We start from the raw sequence: 16,169 nt of genomic DNA, 5'->3' as shown, positions 1-16,169 counted from the left end.
GGATGGCATGCCAGACTTTAGAATATGAAATGATGATTAATAGATCAGCAAGTAGATCAGTGTCTACTAAACAGAAGCCTTGAAGCCTTACCTGATAGATAGGCAAATTATTTGTCTTCTCTTCAGTTTGCTAAAGCTTTAACTCTCCCACTTAGGGACTTTACTATCAGTATAGATCTTCTCTATTTCCCTATGTCCCAACTACTACTACCTTATAAGAAAGGGAAAGGTAGGGAAGAAAGGAAGGAAAGAAAGGGGAAGGAGAAGGAAGGGAGGAAAGTGAAAGAGGAGAAGAAAGGAAATGAAAAGGAAAGGAATGGAAAGGGAAAAGAAGGGAAGGGAAGAGGAAAGAAAAGGAGAAGGGAGAGGAAGAGAAAGGAGAGAGGAGAGAAGGAGGAACAATCATGGCCTTAAACCTTTAAAAACAAATCATAGTTTACTCTTCCTCTCTGTATAACCCCTCATTCCTCCCCACCCCACTTTCAGCCTCTCTCTACAACCTGGTTATTTGTCTGGTGCAAGTAATTGAGTAAATATTTATTTGTATGCCTGAAAATGAAGAAAATGTATTTAGTGTAATTAGTGGGAATTCCTCACCCAGAGATGAAATAGCACATATGCTTTTCAGATAGCTGAAAGGGTATTTGGTCTTAGATCATGGTACTAAGTGAACCCAAAGTACATTGCCAGTGTCTTATTCTTGATATCCAGGTCATACCTGATAATGAATCCTTTGTATTTAGTGGCTATTGCCTTAGATATTTTCTAACATTATCTTAGATATTTTTGAAAAGATAAATATGTGGTCCATTCTTTTCTTGCTTCTTTGGTTTTCGAATCTTTAGGATTTTGCTTATCTTGGATTATCATCTCTAATTGTAGTGTTTCCATTGCTTTTCAGCTATAAATGAATGTTACACTGTGTAAGTCACTCATATCAGCTTTGGTTATTGAAATGAAAATGTGTTTTCCTGGTTTCCTTAGGGTTGGTGTTAAATTTTTTAATGCTGAAATTTATTCATATTATTTCCTTATATGAATGATGATTTTTTTCTATTTTTAAGTACATTTTACTTTCTGATTCTCACCCTATTCCATGTCTGCTGGGCCTAGAAACAAAATCCTATTGCAGAAGAATGATCATTTTTAAATTGTTCTAAAAGGAAAAAATTAATAAGATAGCCCATATAACAAACAAGAATGACTTGCATTAAAATGATAATTTTAGAGTTTCTCTAAAAGGAAAAAAATGAAAAGTCCTCCACAACAAAAAAGAATAACTGTATTAGTTTCTTAAGCATAAAAAAGGGTCCATTCATCTTTAGAGAAATGTATGTTTTACTTTAAAAACTATTTTTCAGTAAAATCAATGGATCTTCATCCTGTTCAATGCAAATATGTGTGAGACTTATTTTCTTCTCTTCTTAGTGATTCATTTTGAATTATGCCTCTATTTTGGGTCTGCCTACCACCTCATCCTCTCTTTTCCTCTGGAGGTAAAGCTGCACTGTCAAATTGTAGTCAGAAAAGACAGACTAGGCCTAACTAAATAAAAGGATCCATATGGAATTTTATTCTGGCAAGCCAGTGAAGTTCCTTTAGCAAACCCATAGTGATAAACCTCACAGATTCGCATACATTGGAGTCACCTGGATTTTGTTTTCACTATCAACCTTTTTAAAAGTTTTTTTTGGATGCCTTTTATTTTTACATTGCAACTGTTTCCCAATATGCTCCAAACTTCACCCAATCTCCACTGAACCCTCTGTTGTAACAAAGACAAAGAGTAAATCAAAACCAATACTATTATTTCTTATTATTGCAGGTGGAAATCCCAAATATTCAAAAGCAGAGGAAGCATTTAGCAAAGTTAGTGCTGGACATGGATTCATCACGAACAAGGTATAAAGGGGACAGTTTTTGGTTTCTGGTTTGTGCGCTAGCAAATGATTGTGTTAAGGATGCTTAAATGGTGTTTGTCATGTGTTCATCCTGGTCTGAGGTATAAAATGGTAGGCACTATAGTCTTTTAACCTGTTATAATTCTTAGATGTGTAAAGCCCCTTAAGTGCAGCTTTTTTCTGATTGCCTCCCAAAGTCACCAACCTCTTTATTTTGTGGTCAAATGTCAAAGGCCTGACATTTCAGAGTGATTGGCAACACCCATTTATCAGATGTCCCAGATTATATGGGATCATATTTTTTTCTGTGTTTCTTGCTCACATTTTCCTGTCCTACTGGCTTATGTAGGTGCCAGAGAGGCGAAGGAGGGGAGGGTAGAGAGAGGTACCTTACAGGTCCATGAATAGCTAATATGGTATAGGGGTTTTGCACTGCTGTCTTCTCTTTATATTCACCTTGCTTCCTGTTTGATTTTGAAAGAACAAACTGGCTTTTGGTTGAAGGGATCAAAACTTATGCCTCATCCTCAAATCCTCACTAACACCCATTTTATCCGATCAATTGACAAAGCTTGTCAAATTTACCTTTATAGTATCTCTCACATAGACTCCCTTCTCTCCTTTGACACTGCCACCACCCTGGTTCAGGCTCTCATCCCTTCATGCCTGGACTGTTGCAGTAGCCTATTGGTGGGTCTCTGTCTCCTGCAATTCTCTCCCTACTACATTCCATCCTCCACTTAGCAGTCAGAGTGATCTTCCTAAAGTTCAAGTCTGACCATGTCATCTCCCTACTCAGTAAAGTCCAGTGGCTCCCTATCATATCCAGCATCAAATGTAGTCTTTTGTTTGGCATTCAAAGACTTTCACAATCTGTTCTCCCACCTTTCTAGTCTTCTTACACCTTACAACCCTTACCTCTGGGCTTTTCCATTCAGTGACATTGACTCCCTTGATGTTACTTCAACAAGACACTCCATTTCCTTCCTAACTCTGGGAATTTTCATGCAGGGAATGCTCTCCCTCCTCATTTCTGCCTACTGGCTTCCTGTATCAGTAAGGCAATGATAACAATGTAGATGACAATCGTCAAAATGCTTATGTAGTTCTATATCACAAAGTATACAAGACTCTCCACACACAGGGTAGAAGAAGTAAACCATTTATTCAGACACCAGATAACCATATCTCACAAGCCATTTATCCAGTCTATCAGAGTAGTAAAACATACAGTACACAGTATCACAATATGGAGCCTCAATATCTCAAAACCTCTCTGACCTCTTACTGGGGTCTTGCCCAAATACAAACTCACAGTACAGCTAAGCCTGTTCATCTCTATCATGATGGCAGCCATTAGCAGCCATAACTGCTGGCGCTCTCTCTCTCTCTCTCTCTCCCTCCCTCCCCATTTCCTGACGTAACTTCCTTTTCCTGTCAGGAAGCTCCTCCTACCATATGTGACTTAGGCTTCCTATGACATAAGCAAGTCACATGGCCTATTAATGGGTGGGAAAGATCTTCAAATCTAAATTGCTAGTACATTCGGCCCCAAGATCTTTCTTGTCCATTACATAGGGCAATGGGAATTCTGGGATAACTGATGTCAACAGAATTTTACACAATAATATAACAGGGATAACATAAGATAAGCATATAAAACAATGTCACCATTCCCCCCTTGAACAAATGGGGCTCAAAATCTTGGGGTAAGGGGTGAAGGTCTTTTTCTCCAAAGCTTCTTCCTGCTGAAATTAGATGTAGAGCTGCCCCTTCCCCAAAAGATAAAGACTCCTATTCGAAAGGTCAGTTCTTTAGCAAGATGGCATCTGGAGCTCAGTTGATGCCAGGTCCAGGGATGATACATCACAGTTGTGGACAGGTCCAGAGATGACACATCACAGTAGTGGACAGGTCCACAGGTGACATCCAAACAGATCAGAGGGTGACATCTGGCTTAAGCAATCAGGCATCTGCAGGTGGATGGTACTAAGCCTGCAGGAAACAAATCTCAAAAACAAATTTAATAGACAAAAGCCAAAAAAAAAGAGAGAGATGATCATAGCCTCATTCATGATAGAATACATAAGTCAAGGATACAATTTCATAACTATTTTCTTCTGGGTAGACTACTATTACAGTATTATCTTTACGATGTGCTATAATTTCTGCAGCCTTTGGAACATCGTCCGGCTTCCATTTTACCCATATGTTAGCTCCCAATTTTATTCTATCAGTAGAAACAAATCCTTCCTTTCCTCCAACAATTATTTTGGAAGGAGGGTCACTTTTCACCAGGGGTACTGTTTCACAAGGAATAATAATCAGTTGAACTAACATTTTTACACAACTGTATAGGTTCTTCACCTAAATTCTGGAGTGTCACAACGATTTCTACTTGAAAACTAGAATCTGTCACTCCAGCCAATACATGTATTTCCTGAGCTGCTAATCTTAATTTATGTAATACCCATCCAAAATGGTTCTTGGGGATTCTCATACACATCCCAGTAGAGATTTTTCTTATCTCTTTTCTATCCAACCAAAAGTTCTCTAAACAATGTAAATCATATCCTGCCAAAACAGGTATTCCTGGATATGGTGGTGGGACATCTTCCCTCACAGTCCAATACTCAATATTTTGGATCTTATGTGTCTGCAGTTTTCTAATTTGTAGATTTGGGGTCATCATTCTGGCCAGAGGTATACTTCCTCCTAATGGTCTATTATTCAAATTATGTAAAGCAGTGAATAAATTATCCTTCCAATGTTGATACAGATTATTAGAGCTTAACTTTCTTAACTGTTCTTTCAACAATCCATTCATTCTTTCTATCAACCCAGATGCTTGTGGATAATATGGAATATGATTTATCCACTCTATATTGTTAAATACAATATCTCTTCATCTCATTACCTTTGAAATGTGACCCATTGTCACTTTGAATCTGCATTGGGGTTCCATAATATAGACTTAAAATATCTAGAGTTTTACAGGTGTTTTTCTGGGTTGCATTCTTATAAGGACAAGCCACTAGTACACTTGAATAGGTGTCAACAGAAGTACATATAAATTTGCATCCTTTATCTTGGGGTGGTGGTCCAATATAACGTATCCGCCATATCTGGGCTGGAACTTTACCCCTTGCTATTTCCCCAGTTACTGCCCTAGGAACAGTTCGTTCCTTTTCCAATTGACATATATGACATTCCTCTGTCACTTGCTTTAACAATGAATGAGATACTAATACCTTAATCTTGGGCTCACCGATGTGTGGCCTGGACCCCTCAATGGCTAGCCATTTGGTGGACCCTTTTTGCTAGTACCAGATCATCAGTTGGTGTTGGAGTAGGGACAATATGTTCAGTAGCCATCTTTGCTCGTTGATGAGCATGTGCATTGTACTCGCGTTCTGGGATAGTGAGGGCCATGTGAGCATCTACATGAAAAACTGACAAATTAGTAACCAAAGACATGTCTCATATACCTTCCCATAATTCTTTGCCCCAAACTTATTTACCATGAATTTCCCAATTCTAATTTTTCCACATTTGCATCCACGTAGCTACTACCCATTAGCTACTGCCCATGAATCTGAATATATGACACTGTCCTCCTTTCTCTGTTTTAATAGCTTGATATACAGCCATAAGTTCAGCATATTGACTACTTCCACCTATCCCAGTACTTTCCAAAGTCCTCCTAGTAAATGGGTTATAGGCTACTGCTTTCCAGTGTCCTTTATGGCCCAAATATTTTTCTGTCCCATCAGTAAACCATGTATGTTTCTTCTGTACTTCAGTCAGTACATCATATCCATCATTCCATTTTACCAAGGATTGTACCAACTGCTGCCTTGGTTCAGAGCATTTGTCATTTACATCAATGTTGATGCTTCTTATCAATTCATGTACAGCAAAAACTCCATTTTTGCCTGTTTTCAATCTATTCTGAATATGCCATTTCCATTTAATTATGCTAGCCTCTTGCGCATGTCCAATTCTGTGACATGCTGGGATACTCATTACCCAAGTCATAATCGGGATTCCAGGCCTCAATATCACTTCATGGCCCAGAGTCAGTTGTTCAGTCTCTACCAAAGCCCAATATGCAGCTAACAACTGCTTTTCAAAGGGTGTATATTATAATCCAGATGAAGGTAATTTCCTTGAACAAAATCCAAAGGGTACATTTTGGCTTTGTTTTTTCTGCCATAAACTCCAATTCCCACAGTCATCCTATACAATCACTTGTAATTCCACCAGTCCACTTTGCATTGGCCATAAATCCAGAGCCAACTGTATAGCAGCTTCAGCTTCTTCAAAAGCTTTACTCTGTTCAAGCCTCTAATCAAATTCATATTTTTTCCTGGTAACTTTACATAATGGTTTCAAAATCTGTCCAGGATGTGGAATGTGGTACCTATTGGTAGGGATAGGAAAATCTCGAATCTTTCGTGAAGCTTGTGGGAGAATTTCTCACAGTCCTTTATTCCATTGTATACACCAGAATTTTACAGTTTGAGCTGGTTCTTAAATCTTTGCAGGGTTAATTTCCCATCGTTTGCTTTTCATATGCTCAATTGAAAGTATCAAACTCTTCTCCACTTCTTTTTCATTTTCTCCCTGTATCAAAATATCTATGTACTGGGTAAGCTACACACCAGGTAACTTCAGTTCATCTAAATGTTCAGCCACAATCCTATGACAACTAATTGGGCTATGCAGATAGCCTTGTGGCAATTGGGTAAAAGTATATTGTCAGCCTTGCTATGTAAAAGCCAACTGGTCCCATTGTTTGGAGTCTATTGGAATCATAAAGAAAACATTGACCAAATCAATAACTGCAAACCAAGTCCCATCATATTTCTGGATCCTTTCTATTAAGGTAACAGTATCTGGAACAGCAGCATACAAGGGTGGAGTCACTTTATTCAATTGTCTATAATCCACTGTCATTTTCCACGTTCCATCTGACTTCCATACTGGCCATACAGGATTATTCCATTGACTGGTTGTAGGGACTAACACTCCTGCTTCAATGTATTCCTTTATGGTATTGACAATTTCATTTTGCTAACCTGGCACATGATACTGCTCCAAAGGAATTACTTTAGAAGGTTCAGGTAAAGTGATTGGGCCCATCTTTACTTTACTCATTAAAACTGTATTAATTCCTATCTTCCTTGTTGCAATTGGTATCTCCCCTCAGGCAGATGCAGAGTCATGCCTTTCAATATATCTATTCCAAAGATGTATTCAGTAATGGATGCAATGACCACCGTATATTCTTTCTTAGGCAATTGTCCAATTTTCATCATCAGATGGATTTGTTTGGCTGATATTTCAGCCCCTCCTAGGCCTGTGATGGTAATAGGAGTTCCATGCTTAGATTTGTCAGGGTTTCCATAAATCAAGCTGGCCTCTACTCTACTGTCTATCAATGCCCTAGTTACGGTATTTGATCTATTCTTCCAGTACATAGTCAGATTAATATGGGGTCTGTAATACCATCTGTGTGTTTCTTTAATCTGAATTGAGGCTTGGCCTATTCCGTAGTCTCCTTGAAGGTGTGACTCACTTGGATACAAGGGTTCAAGATCTTTAGGATTTTAGGGGCAGTTCTTACTTCTCTATTCTGTTTTCTATTAAGCCTTTTATCCCAGTGCATTTTGTGTAGCTCATCAATTGGAATACCATCTATTCTTCTAAAATCTACCCCTGATTTCAACAGAACAGTAAACATTTCTCTTCCTGTCACTCTATTCTGATGCTGAATCTGCTGGCTATTTGCCCTTCTCTCCTGAGGAAATTTATTTCTTCCCCAATCTCCTAAGTCACTTAACTGTGAAATCTTATCCAGCACCTCTGCAAGAGGGTTCCCTACTTCTGCAATCAGCAAAGTCAGAATTACATGTTTATAAGTGGGGGAGAGACTCCCAAGGGAGTTTCATAATAAATTTCGGTGTTCCCTATCATAATAGCAGTCTTTGTTATCTCCTCCTTTAACTTTCTCATACAGTCCCTAATTGAATACCAGTGTCTATCTGAAGTAAGCCACATATTATCAGCAGGATATTCTTTTTTACAACTGGCCAAAGCCAAAGCCAACAAATTGGTTGTTTGGTTACCTCCCTGCAAATTATAATCCCTAAAAGCTTGCTGTACAAAAGAATTCTGACTAATATTTATTAATCTCATACAGTCCACAGAATCTACAGACAGTCCTGCAGCCCTTTTATCACTGATTCTCACCATCCAAGATATTAATGATTCTCCCATTCTCTGGGTGAACCTACTCAAGATGCCTGTGATTTCCTGTGTTTTTAAATCCTCCAGAACCTCCCTGAACACAGTATTATCATCCTGTGTTTCTTGCCTCCTTCGCTGTATGGGTGCCCTTCTGTTTGAGAGTATAACAATGTTTCAGTCTCTATGTGAGAAGCACCATGCAATAAAATATCACCAGCTTCTGACATTGTATCCTCCTAATTCCCCTGTTACCATGGTAACCAGACTGGCTGGTAGACGTGACCTGGGCTGAACTGAGGTGCCCTCTTGACCTCCTTGGCTCCCTCTGCCTTCTAGCTGAATTTACAGCAAAGTTAGTAGATTCCTGTTGTTCTACCACCTGACGTTCTCCACCTTGCTGTGGCATAGAAGAAACACTCTCACTTGCATTAGCAGATCTTTCAGCAACTGTCTGGGTCTGAGTTCTCTCTCATAACAATCTATCCCTGTTTTCACATGCAATACGATAGGCTGTGAGTAACCCCAGCCTTGTGTAGAGATCTCTGCTGGCCCTTCTGTTCCTGGCTCAACAGTAACTTCTCTGAGGCATCGCTCCAAATCTCTAGGTCCTCCACTATGTAGCCTCTATTTCCAGTCTTCACAGAGACCAGTGCCTTTATACCATTCCCTTGCTAGGGAGCAATAAGTTATATCCTCCCATCCTGGGATAACCATTTCTTCCTCTAAAGCCCTTCTGCCTCGAAACAGAGATCTTATACCTTGTGATTCCATCCTCGCCACCAAATAATGTATCAGTAAGGTGATAATAACAATGTAGATGATAATTATCAGAATGCCTATGTAGTTCTGTATCACAAAATACATGAGACTCTCCACATACAGGGTAGAAGGAGTAAACCATTTATTCAGACGCCAGAGAACCATATCCCAGAAGCCATTTATCCAACCTATCAGGGCAGTAAAACATTCAGTACACAGTATCACAACATGGAGCCTTGCCATCACAAAACCTCTCTGACTCCCTGAGCTTTAACTGTCACAATGGCAGCCATTAGCACCCATTAGCAGCTGTAACTACTCTCTCTCTCTCTCTCTCTCTCTCTCTCTCTCTCTCTCTCTCTCTCCCCACCCCCCATTTCCTATGACATAACTTCCTTTTCCTTTCAAGAAATCCTACCACATGTGATCCTACCACATGTGAGTTAGGCTTCCTGTGACATAAGCAGGTCACATGGCTTATTAATGGGTAGGAAAGATCTTCAAATAGAAATTGCTACTGCACTTCCCTGGCTGCCTTCAAGCCCCAGCTAAAAATCATACCTTCTACAGGAAGCCTGTTCTAATCCCTTTTAATTCTAGTACCTTCTTTCTGATGATAATTTCCAACTTATTCTGTTTAAAGTTTGTGTTTTATGATTCTGGAATAAGGGTGTCGGTCCTGGGAGAACATCACCCTATTGACCCTTGCTTTCTACAACTGGGCTCACAGTGTCATGTTCCCCTAGCATAGGTGTGGCTACCAACCGATCAAGTTCTAGTCCAGGTACCCAGTTTATGTCTAAGGAGAAGCCCGTGGGCCAGGCAGATACATTGGGGAAAACAACTCCTTAGTGAGTTTGGATGCTGAGAATAAAATGTAAAACAATGGATATCAGGTCAATGCAAAGCTTTATTGTAAGCAATGGGGAAGGTGAGGAAGGAGAGAAAAGAAAGGGGACCCAATATGCAACTCAAGTATACATACTAATACAGAGTATAACTCACATAAGAGTGGTGCTGTTGGGGGATGTAGAGACACAGGTCCTTTCATTCGGAAGGGGGTACCCTAGCAGAAAAGGGTGCTCCTGCTTGAGGTGAGGATGTGCTCCAAAGTGCCCTTCTACAAATTCTTATACTTTGATTTTGGGTGTCCCCCCCTGGGGTTGGCCAATTTGTATATTGGGTGAAGGGCAAAACCTTATTGGAAATTTGTTGTCAGGGAGAAAAACAAGCTAATGATAGATAAGCTGAACTAAACCTTGAAAAATGTTATTGTCAATATATTTCCATGAGTATATTCTATAAGCTATAGCCCTCCCTTAAGGGGAGACTCTTATAGTGGTCTTTGAGATCACTCATGACTAGTATAGTAACAAGATCCATCAGGGACAGTGGTAAGTAGGCCTTATAGAGGCAGCAACAAGAAAGGAGAGGGTCTTAACCTAACATGTGCTAACCTAATGACCTGTCCAGTGGTCTGGAAGGTCCTATGGAGCAAGCAGCACTTATCATAAACAAGATAAAGAGTATCAGAGTCTCAAGAGCACTCCAAATTCCCCTATTACCAGGGAGGCACCTGGAGAACAGACTGTTCAAATAGGCCAAGGGAAATGGAATGAATCTGACTTATGAAATAACTGAACTTGTTGGCCAGGATCTTCATCCAGTCTGTATGTTCATAGACCTTATGGGAGAGATCTGTCCACACGCAACAGGATCAGTTAATGAAGGTACAGACTCCCATGTGGTCTGCAAGCAGGCAGTCTAGGACCAAGTAGTTGTTCATAACCATGGCCCCAAGGGTTCTCTGACCTTCAGCTAAGGTGTCAAGTCCTTTGGCATTGTCCATGATCTGTTCCTTCAAATGTCTGGTGAGCACCTCCTGCATATGTCTCAAACATCCATGCATGTCTTTTTTTGGCCATTATCCCAGGACTTCAGTGAGCAGGAGGGCTCTAACTCTAGTCAGGATGCCCTGCTCCCCTTTGTGCCTGGACAAGGACCAGGGGGTTGAGGGGCAAGTTGTGTGGCCTCAGTTGAGTTATCTAAGGTGAGGCCAATGTCCATGGTAACAAGGGTGCAGGTTGAAATTGCTGAAGGGGCACAGTATGGAGACAAGGTGTGGATGTAGATAGAGGCAGAAGTGCACAGATCTGCCAAGTGCCCAAAAGGTGCTGGATTTGGTTCTTGTTGATCCAGATGTCCTTGTGTGAGGTGATACTCCATGGTTGAGTCTCTGGGGAATGTGTCTTTATGGCCAAGCAGCTTGTGTCCAAGCAAGCATAATTCACATTTCCTGGGGGTCTTGCCCGGTAGATGATGCACCTCTGAGTCTGATTGGGGGCAGGTAATAGGCCTTGGAATGCTGACTGAAAACTGAAAGATGTCTTATCTGTTACCAGGGCAGGTTTGTGGAGGTATTTCCTTGACCATCTCTAGATTCCAGGTCACTTGTGGAGATTCTCTAGGTAATATTACTAAAACATGCTAATTATAAAACTGTGTATAGTTTAGTAAAACCTGACAAAATCTATTCAGATTGGCCTTCCAGTAATTCGTTCATGTGGCAAAAAAAAATGTTTCAGAGCTTATGGAGTTAACCGCATGAACAACAGAATTACAGGAAGAACATTAAAGTAGGCTATATAATAAGGTACCTTACACTTGCATTCCATTATAGTAGTTCAAAGGAGCTGGAGCATTGCAACAAGATTCATTGGAATTTCAATAGACAGATGCTGGACACCATCCCTATCAGGTAGCTAGAAAGCTGTGCTGGTTCAGATTGATAGAACTGTATTCTTCCTTTTGATCTGGAATTCTTGCCCTGGTTATTCTTTTATAGGCTTCAGGCTGTGCTACAAGCTGGATCTGATACCCCGCTGCATTCCTGAGATACAAGCCACGCAGATGCTGCTTCCTTTTGCACCTGCTTATTGCTTAATTCACAGGGTAGGGCTCAGGATGTACCTAACACTGGAATGCCACTCCTAAACGTACGTAGGTCCCTTTCTCATTTTGTCCAGAGCCTGTATTCTGTAACTGAGCTGCAATTTGTCATTTGTTTCTGCAGCCTATATAAGTTTAAGCCCTTGGTGCTGGATCTGGGACCACTTCTTGCCCTATACATCATGCTCCTGGCCAGACCCTCTTGTGGTTCCAGTATCCACAGACCTCTTTTTCTTTTGTTCTACACTAATCTGGGCTAGAAAAATGAGTGTGATTTTTCTTGGATTTCCCTATCAAGATTCAGTGTGATAAATTTTCTACATATGTTTGGAAAAGTTGAGCAGGGCAGGGGGATTCTGGGGTACTTCTTCCTGCTCTTGCACCATCTTGGTTTTGCCTTGCTTCATTTTATCTTTACTGAAGTTTATGATAAGCACAAGTAGACATTTTCTTCTGTGTTACATCATGTTTGGTCGTTTCAGTCATGTCCTACTCTTCATGACCCCATTTGGAGTTTTTTGGTAGAGGTACTGGAGTGGTTCGCTATTACCTTCTCCAGAACATTTTACAATTTAGGAAACTGAATCAAACAAGGTTAAGTGATTTGCCCAGTGTCACGTAGCAAGTACGTGTATGAGGCTCGATTTGAACTCGTATCTTCTTGACTGAAGACCTGAAGTCCTATCCACTGCAACACCTAGCTGCTCATGTTTCATCATAGCTTAATGTAATCCTATCACATATTTCTGACTTTTGTCAAACTGGTCCACACATTTACTCTTGAGTTTCTTCTGAGGTATGTTCCAGTCTGATCCAAGTAATTTATCAGCAATTTCCCATTTAGTTCAATGTTTGTTTTTGTTTGCAATAGTTACCTGGTCTTAATTTTTAAAAAAATAGTTATACTTGATTTATTTTAACATCCAATTTAAAATTTTTTTTGAATTCATAATTCTCTCCCTCTCTCCAGCACCTCCCTCACCTATTGAGAGAAGACAAGCAGTACAATATCAATTATACATGTGAAGTCATGCATAACATACTTCCATATTAGCCTTTTTGCAAAAAAGAGTCAAGAAAATTATCAAAAATTATGCTTCAAATTGCACTCAGAGTTTATCAGTCCTCTCTCTGAATGTAGATAGCATTTTAGTTTGTGAGTGCTTGAGAACTGGCTTGGATCATTGTATTGATAAGAGTAGCTAAGTCTTTCACAATTGATCATCGTCGTAATATTGCTATTGCTTTGTACAGTGTTCTCCTGATTCTTCTCACTTCACTTCACATCAGTTCATATAAGTCTTTCCAGATTTTTCTGAAATCATTCCCTTAATCATTTCTTATAGCCCAGCAGTATTCCATCACAATAATATATAACAACTTGTTCAGCCATTCCCTAATTCACGGGCATCTCTTCAGTCTCCAGTTCTTTGCCACCACATAAAGGGCTGCTATAAATATTTTTCTACATTTAAATCCTTTTCTTTTTTCTTTTATCTCTTTGGGATGCAGAGGTAGTAGTGATATTGCTGGGTCAAGGGATACGCTTAGTTTTGTAGCCCTTGGGGCATAGTTCCAGATTGTTCTTTATAATGGTTGAACCAGTTCACAGTTCTACCAACAATGCATTAATGTCCCTATTTTTCCATATCCCCTCTAGCATTTATCATTTTTCTTTTCTGTCATCTTAGCCAATCAAATAGGTGTGAGGTGGTACCTCAGAATTCTTATAATTTGTATTTTTCTAATCAATAATGATTTAGTGCATTTTTATGTGACTATGGATAGCTCTGATTCTTCTTCTGAAAACTACCTTTCATATTCTTTGACTATTTTTCAATTGGGAAATGGCTCTTATTTTTATGAATTGCACTCAGTTCCCTACATATTTGAAAAGTAAAGCTTTTTCAGAGCAATTTGCTGCAAAATTTTTTATCCCAATTTCCTATTTTCTAATTTTTGCTGCATTGATTTTGTTTGTGCAAAATCTTTTTAATTCCATGTAATCATAATAATCTGTTTCAATTCCTGTGATCCTCTCTATCTCTTGTTGATCTTAAACCCTTCTCTTATCCATAGATCTGGTAGGTAAATTTTTCCATGCTTCCCTAAATGGATTATGATATCATCCTTTATGTCAAAATCATGTGTCTATTTCAACTTTATCTTGGCATTGAGATATTGGTCTGTGCCTAGTTTTTGCCAAAATATTCTCCAGTTTTCCCAGCAATTTTGGTCAGATAATAAGAAGCTTGGATCTTTGGTTTTATCAAACACTAGAATACTATGGCCAATTGCCTAATCTATTCTGCTGTTCTACTACTCTGTTTCTTAGCCAATACCAAATTGTTTTGATGATTGCTACTTTGTAATATAGTTTGAAATCTTGTACTGCTAAACAACCTTCCTTCTCATTTTTTTTTCATTGATTCCCTTGATCAGGGTGGGGAAGCGTTTCATGTTGGAAGGCTACATTAATAATTTTCTGTAATCAAATAAGGCTGCATTTAAGAAATTCAATTTGATATACTTAAAATGTACATTATTTTGTAAAATCTAACTACTATGTACTTAATGATTTCAAAAAAATAAAAACTATTTGTTAATTTTAAAGTTACCTAACTTTTTAATGACTTTGTTGTGTCTGCTTTTTGTTGGAAAGCATTTGAATATTTGGTTGCAGCAGGGAAGTTCACAGTTTCAGTCGATTCTGTAGATGGGTGTCAGTCATTTGTGACCTTAAGAGCATCTTGATTTGGGTTAGGTAGGAGAATATAGATTCATGGCAATAAGTGGTTGAAAAGCAAGAAAGTATTTTTCGATCTGGAGGCATGGGTATTCTACTACATTTTTCCATATTTCACCTGGACCTTAGCACCAAACAATGACTTTAAAACGTCATCTCAATCAGTTCCAAGTGTAGTTCTTTAGCTGCCTTGGTGATATCAGCTAGGTGAGGCCAAAATGTTCATTTGAGTGTGATGTCATGATTCTCAAAGTCAATGAACTTTTCATTGTATTCTCCAATTAACAGGTCTATAACATACAGCTGCATGTTATTCAAATGATTTGCATATATCATCCTACTCAGCAATGATCTTTGCTAACTGGGTAAAATATTCATCTGAAATTTCCTTTTGAGGAAGTATTTTGAAAAAAATAACTTTTTTTCAAGATGCTTGGATGTTTTTTTTTTTTTTGCCACACATCATAGATAGACTGAGTTTTACCTTGCAAAGAAATATTCAAGTAGTTTTTATTTGACATGATATCTCACAGAAATGCAGCATTCCTGTAGAAATCTTCTTTTAATAATTCACATTGCTGATTTTGTTCTTCATAAAATTTAACTATCTCTTCTTGGAGAGAGAAAGTTTTGGCTAACACCTGTCCCTGCAATAGCCAACATAGAATGATATGGCAAATCCACAACTCATTGTCGAACTTTAGTGTGTTACAGAACTGACAATGCCATGTTGCATTTGCACAAATATAGTTAACAATACTTATAACTTGTTGCGGTATCACTTAAAATAGTAACTTTAGCACAGAGATTTTGCTAATGCAAGATCCAATGAAAAGAAATGAAAGTATCTGGCTCTGTTAATACTTTTTCTATCTGTGCAATAAACCCTTCATGTTTTCCTGTCATGGAAGGTTCACCGAGCATACATACACTCACTAAATTTACCAGATTTAGTCCAATTTCACAACATTTATCTGGAAAGTTGTTGAAGATATCTATTCCCTGTATTCTGTTCACAAGAGTGCCCAAAGCACTCTTCATAGCAAAGAAAACCTTCTGTTATGACCCAAATGAAGAATAAAACCTGTGCTGAGTCAGTAATATCAGTTGATTCGTCCAAAGCAGTTAAATAATATGTATTTTCCTATTGAAGTGTTGCATGTAGTTGTTCTGTTAAGCTGAAGGCTATTCATGCTGCCAATCGGTTATGGTTCTCCTTGAAAGAGGCTGTTTGTGCTTTGAAATGTTATCAGAGTCTAAGCATCCTACAACTTCAACAATGCATTCTTTCACAATTTCTACCTCACTGAATGGCATCCCTTTTTGTAAGTTGCTTCAGTGACATTATTTCTACGTCTTACTGCTGCTTGAAAGAATTGTCTTTGATTTTGTTTTTCATCTTTTAATTTCTGCAATGCAACCTTTTGCACCTCTCTTTCTAGTTTAAAATATTTGTGGTCCTTATGAGTATTATAATGCTGATGAACATTGAATTCCTTTAATGTTGGTTTTGCAGTATCACAAAGCCAAGAAAATCATCTAATCTTTAGCAGAAACAAGAT

General features: G+C 38.8%; 1 protein-coding gene across 2 annotated transcripts in view; it reads left to right on the top strand.

Moving 5' to 3' along the window:
- ARHGAP44 (Rho GTPase activating protein 44) overlaps window positions 1-16,169 on the top strand; it is a 223,775-nt gene that overhangs the window by 57,328 nt on the left and 150,278 nt on the right. For both annotated transcript variants that reach the window (XM_036756005.1, XM_036756006.1), the window contains exon 6: window positions 1,826-1,902. In XM_036756005.1, coding sequence (XP_036611900.1) covers window positions 1,826-1,902 — 77 coding nt within the window. The remainder of the gene's footprint in view (window positions 1-1,825; window positions 1,903-16,169) is intronic.

The sequence above is a fragment of the Trichosurus vulpecula genome, chromosome 4 (genome assembly GCF_011100635.1).
Source record: "Trichosurus vulpecula isolate mTriVul1 chromosome 4, mTriVul1.pri, whole genome shotgun sequence".
NCBI classification, from domain to species: domain Eukaryota; kingdom Metazoa; phylum Chordata; class Mammalia; order Diprotodontia; family Phalangeridae; genus Trichosurus; species Trichosurus vulpecula.
This window is presented reverse-complemented; position numbering and strand designations above follow the sequence as displayed.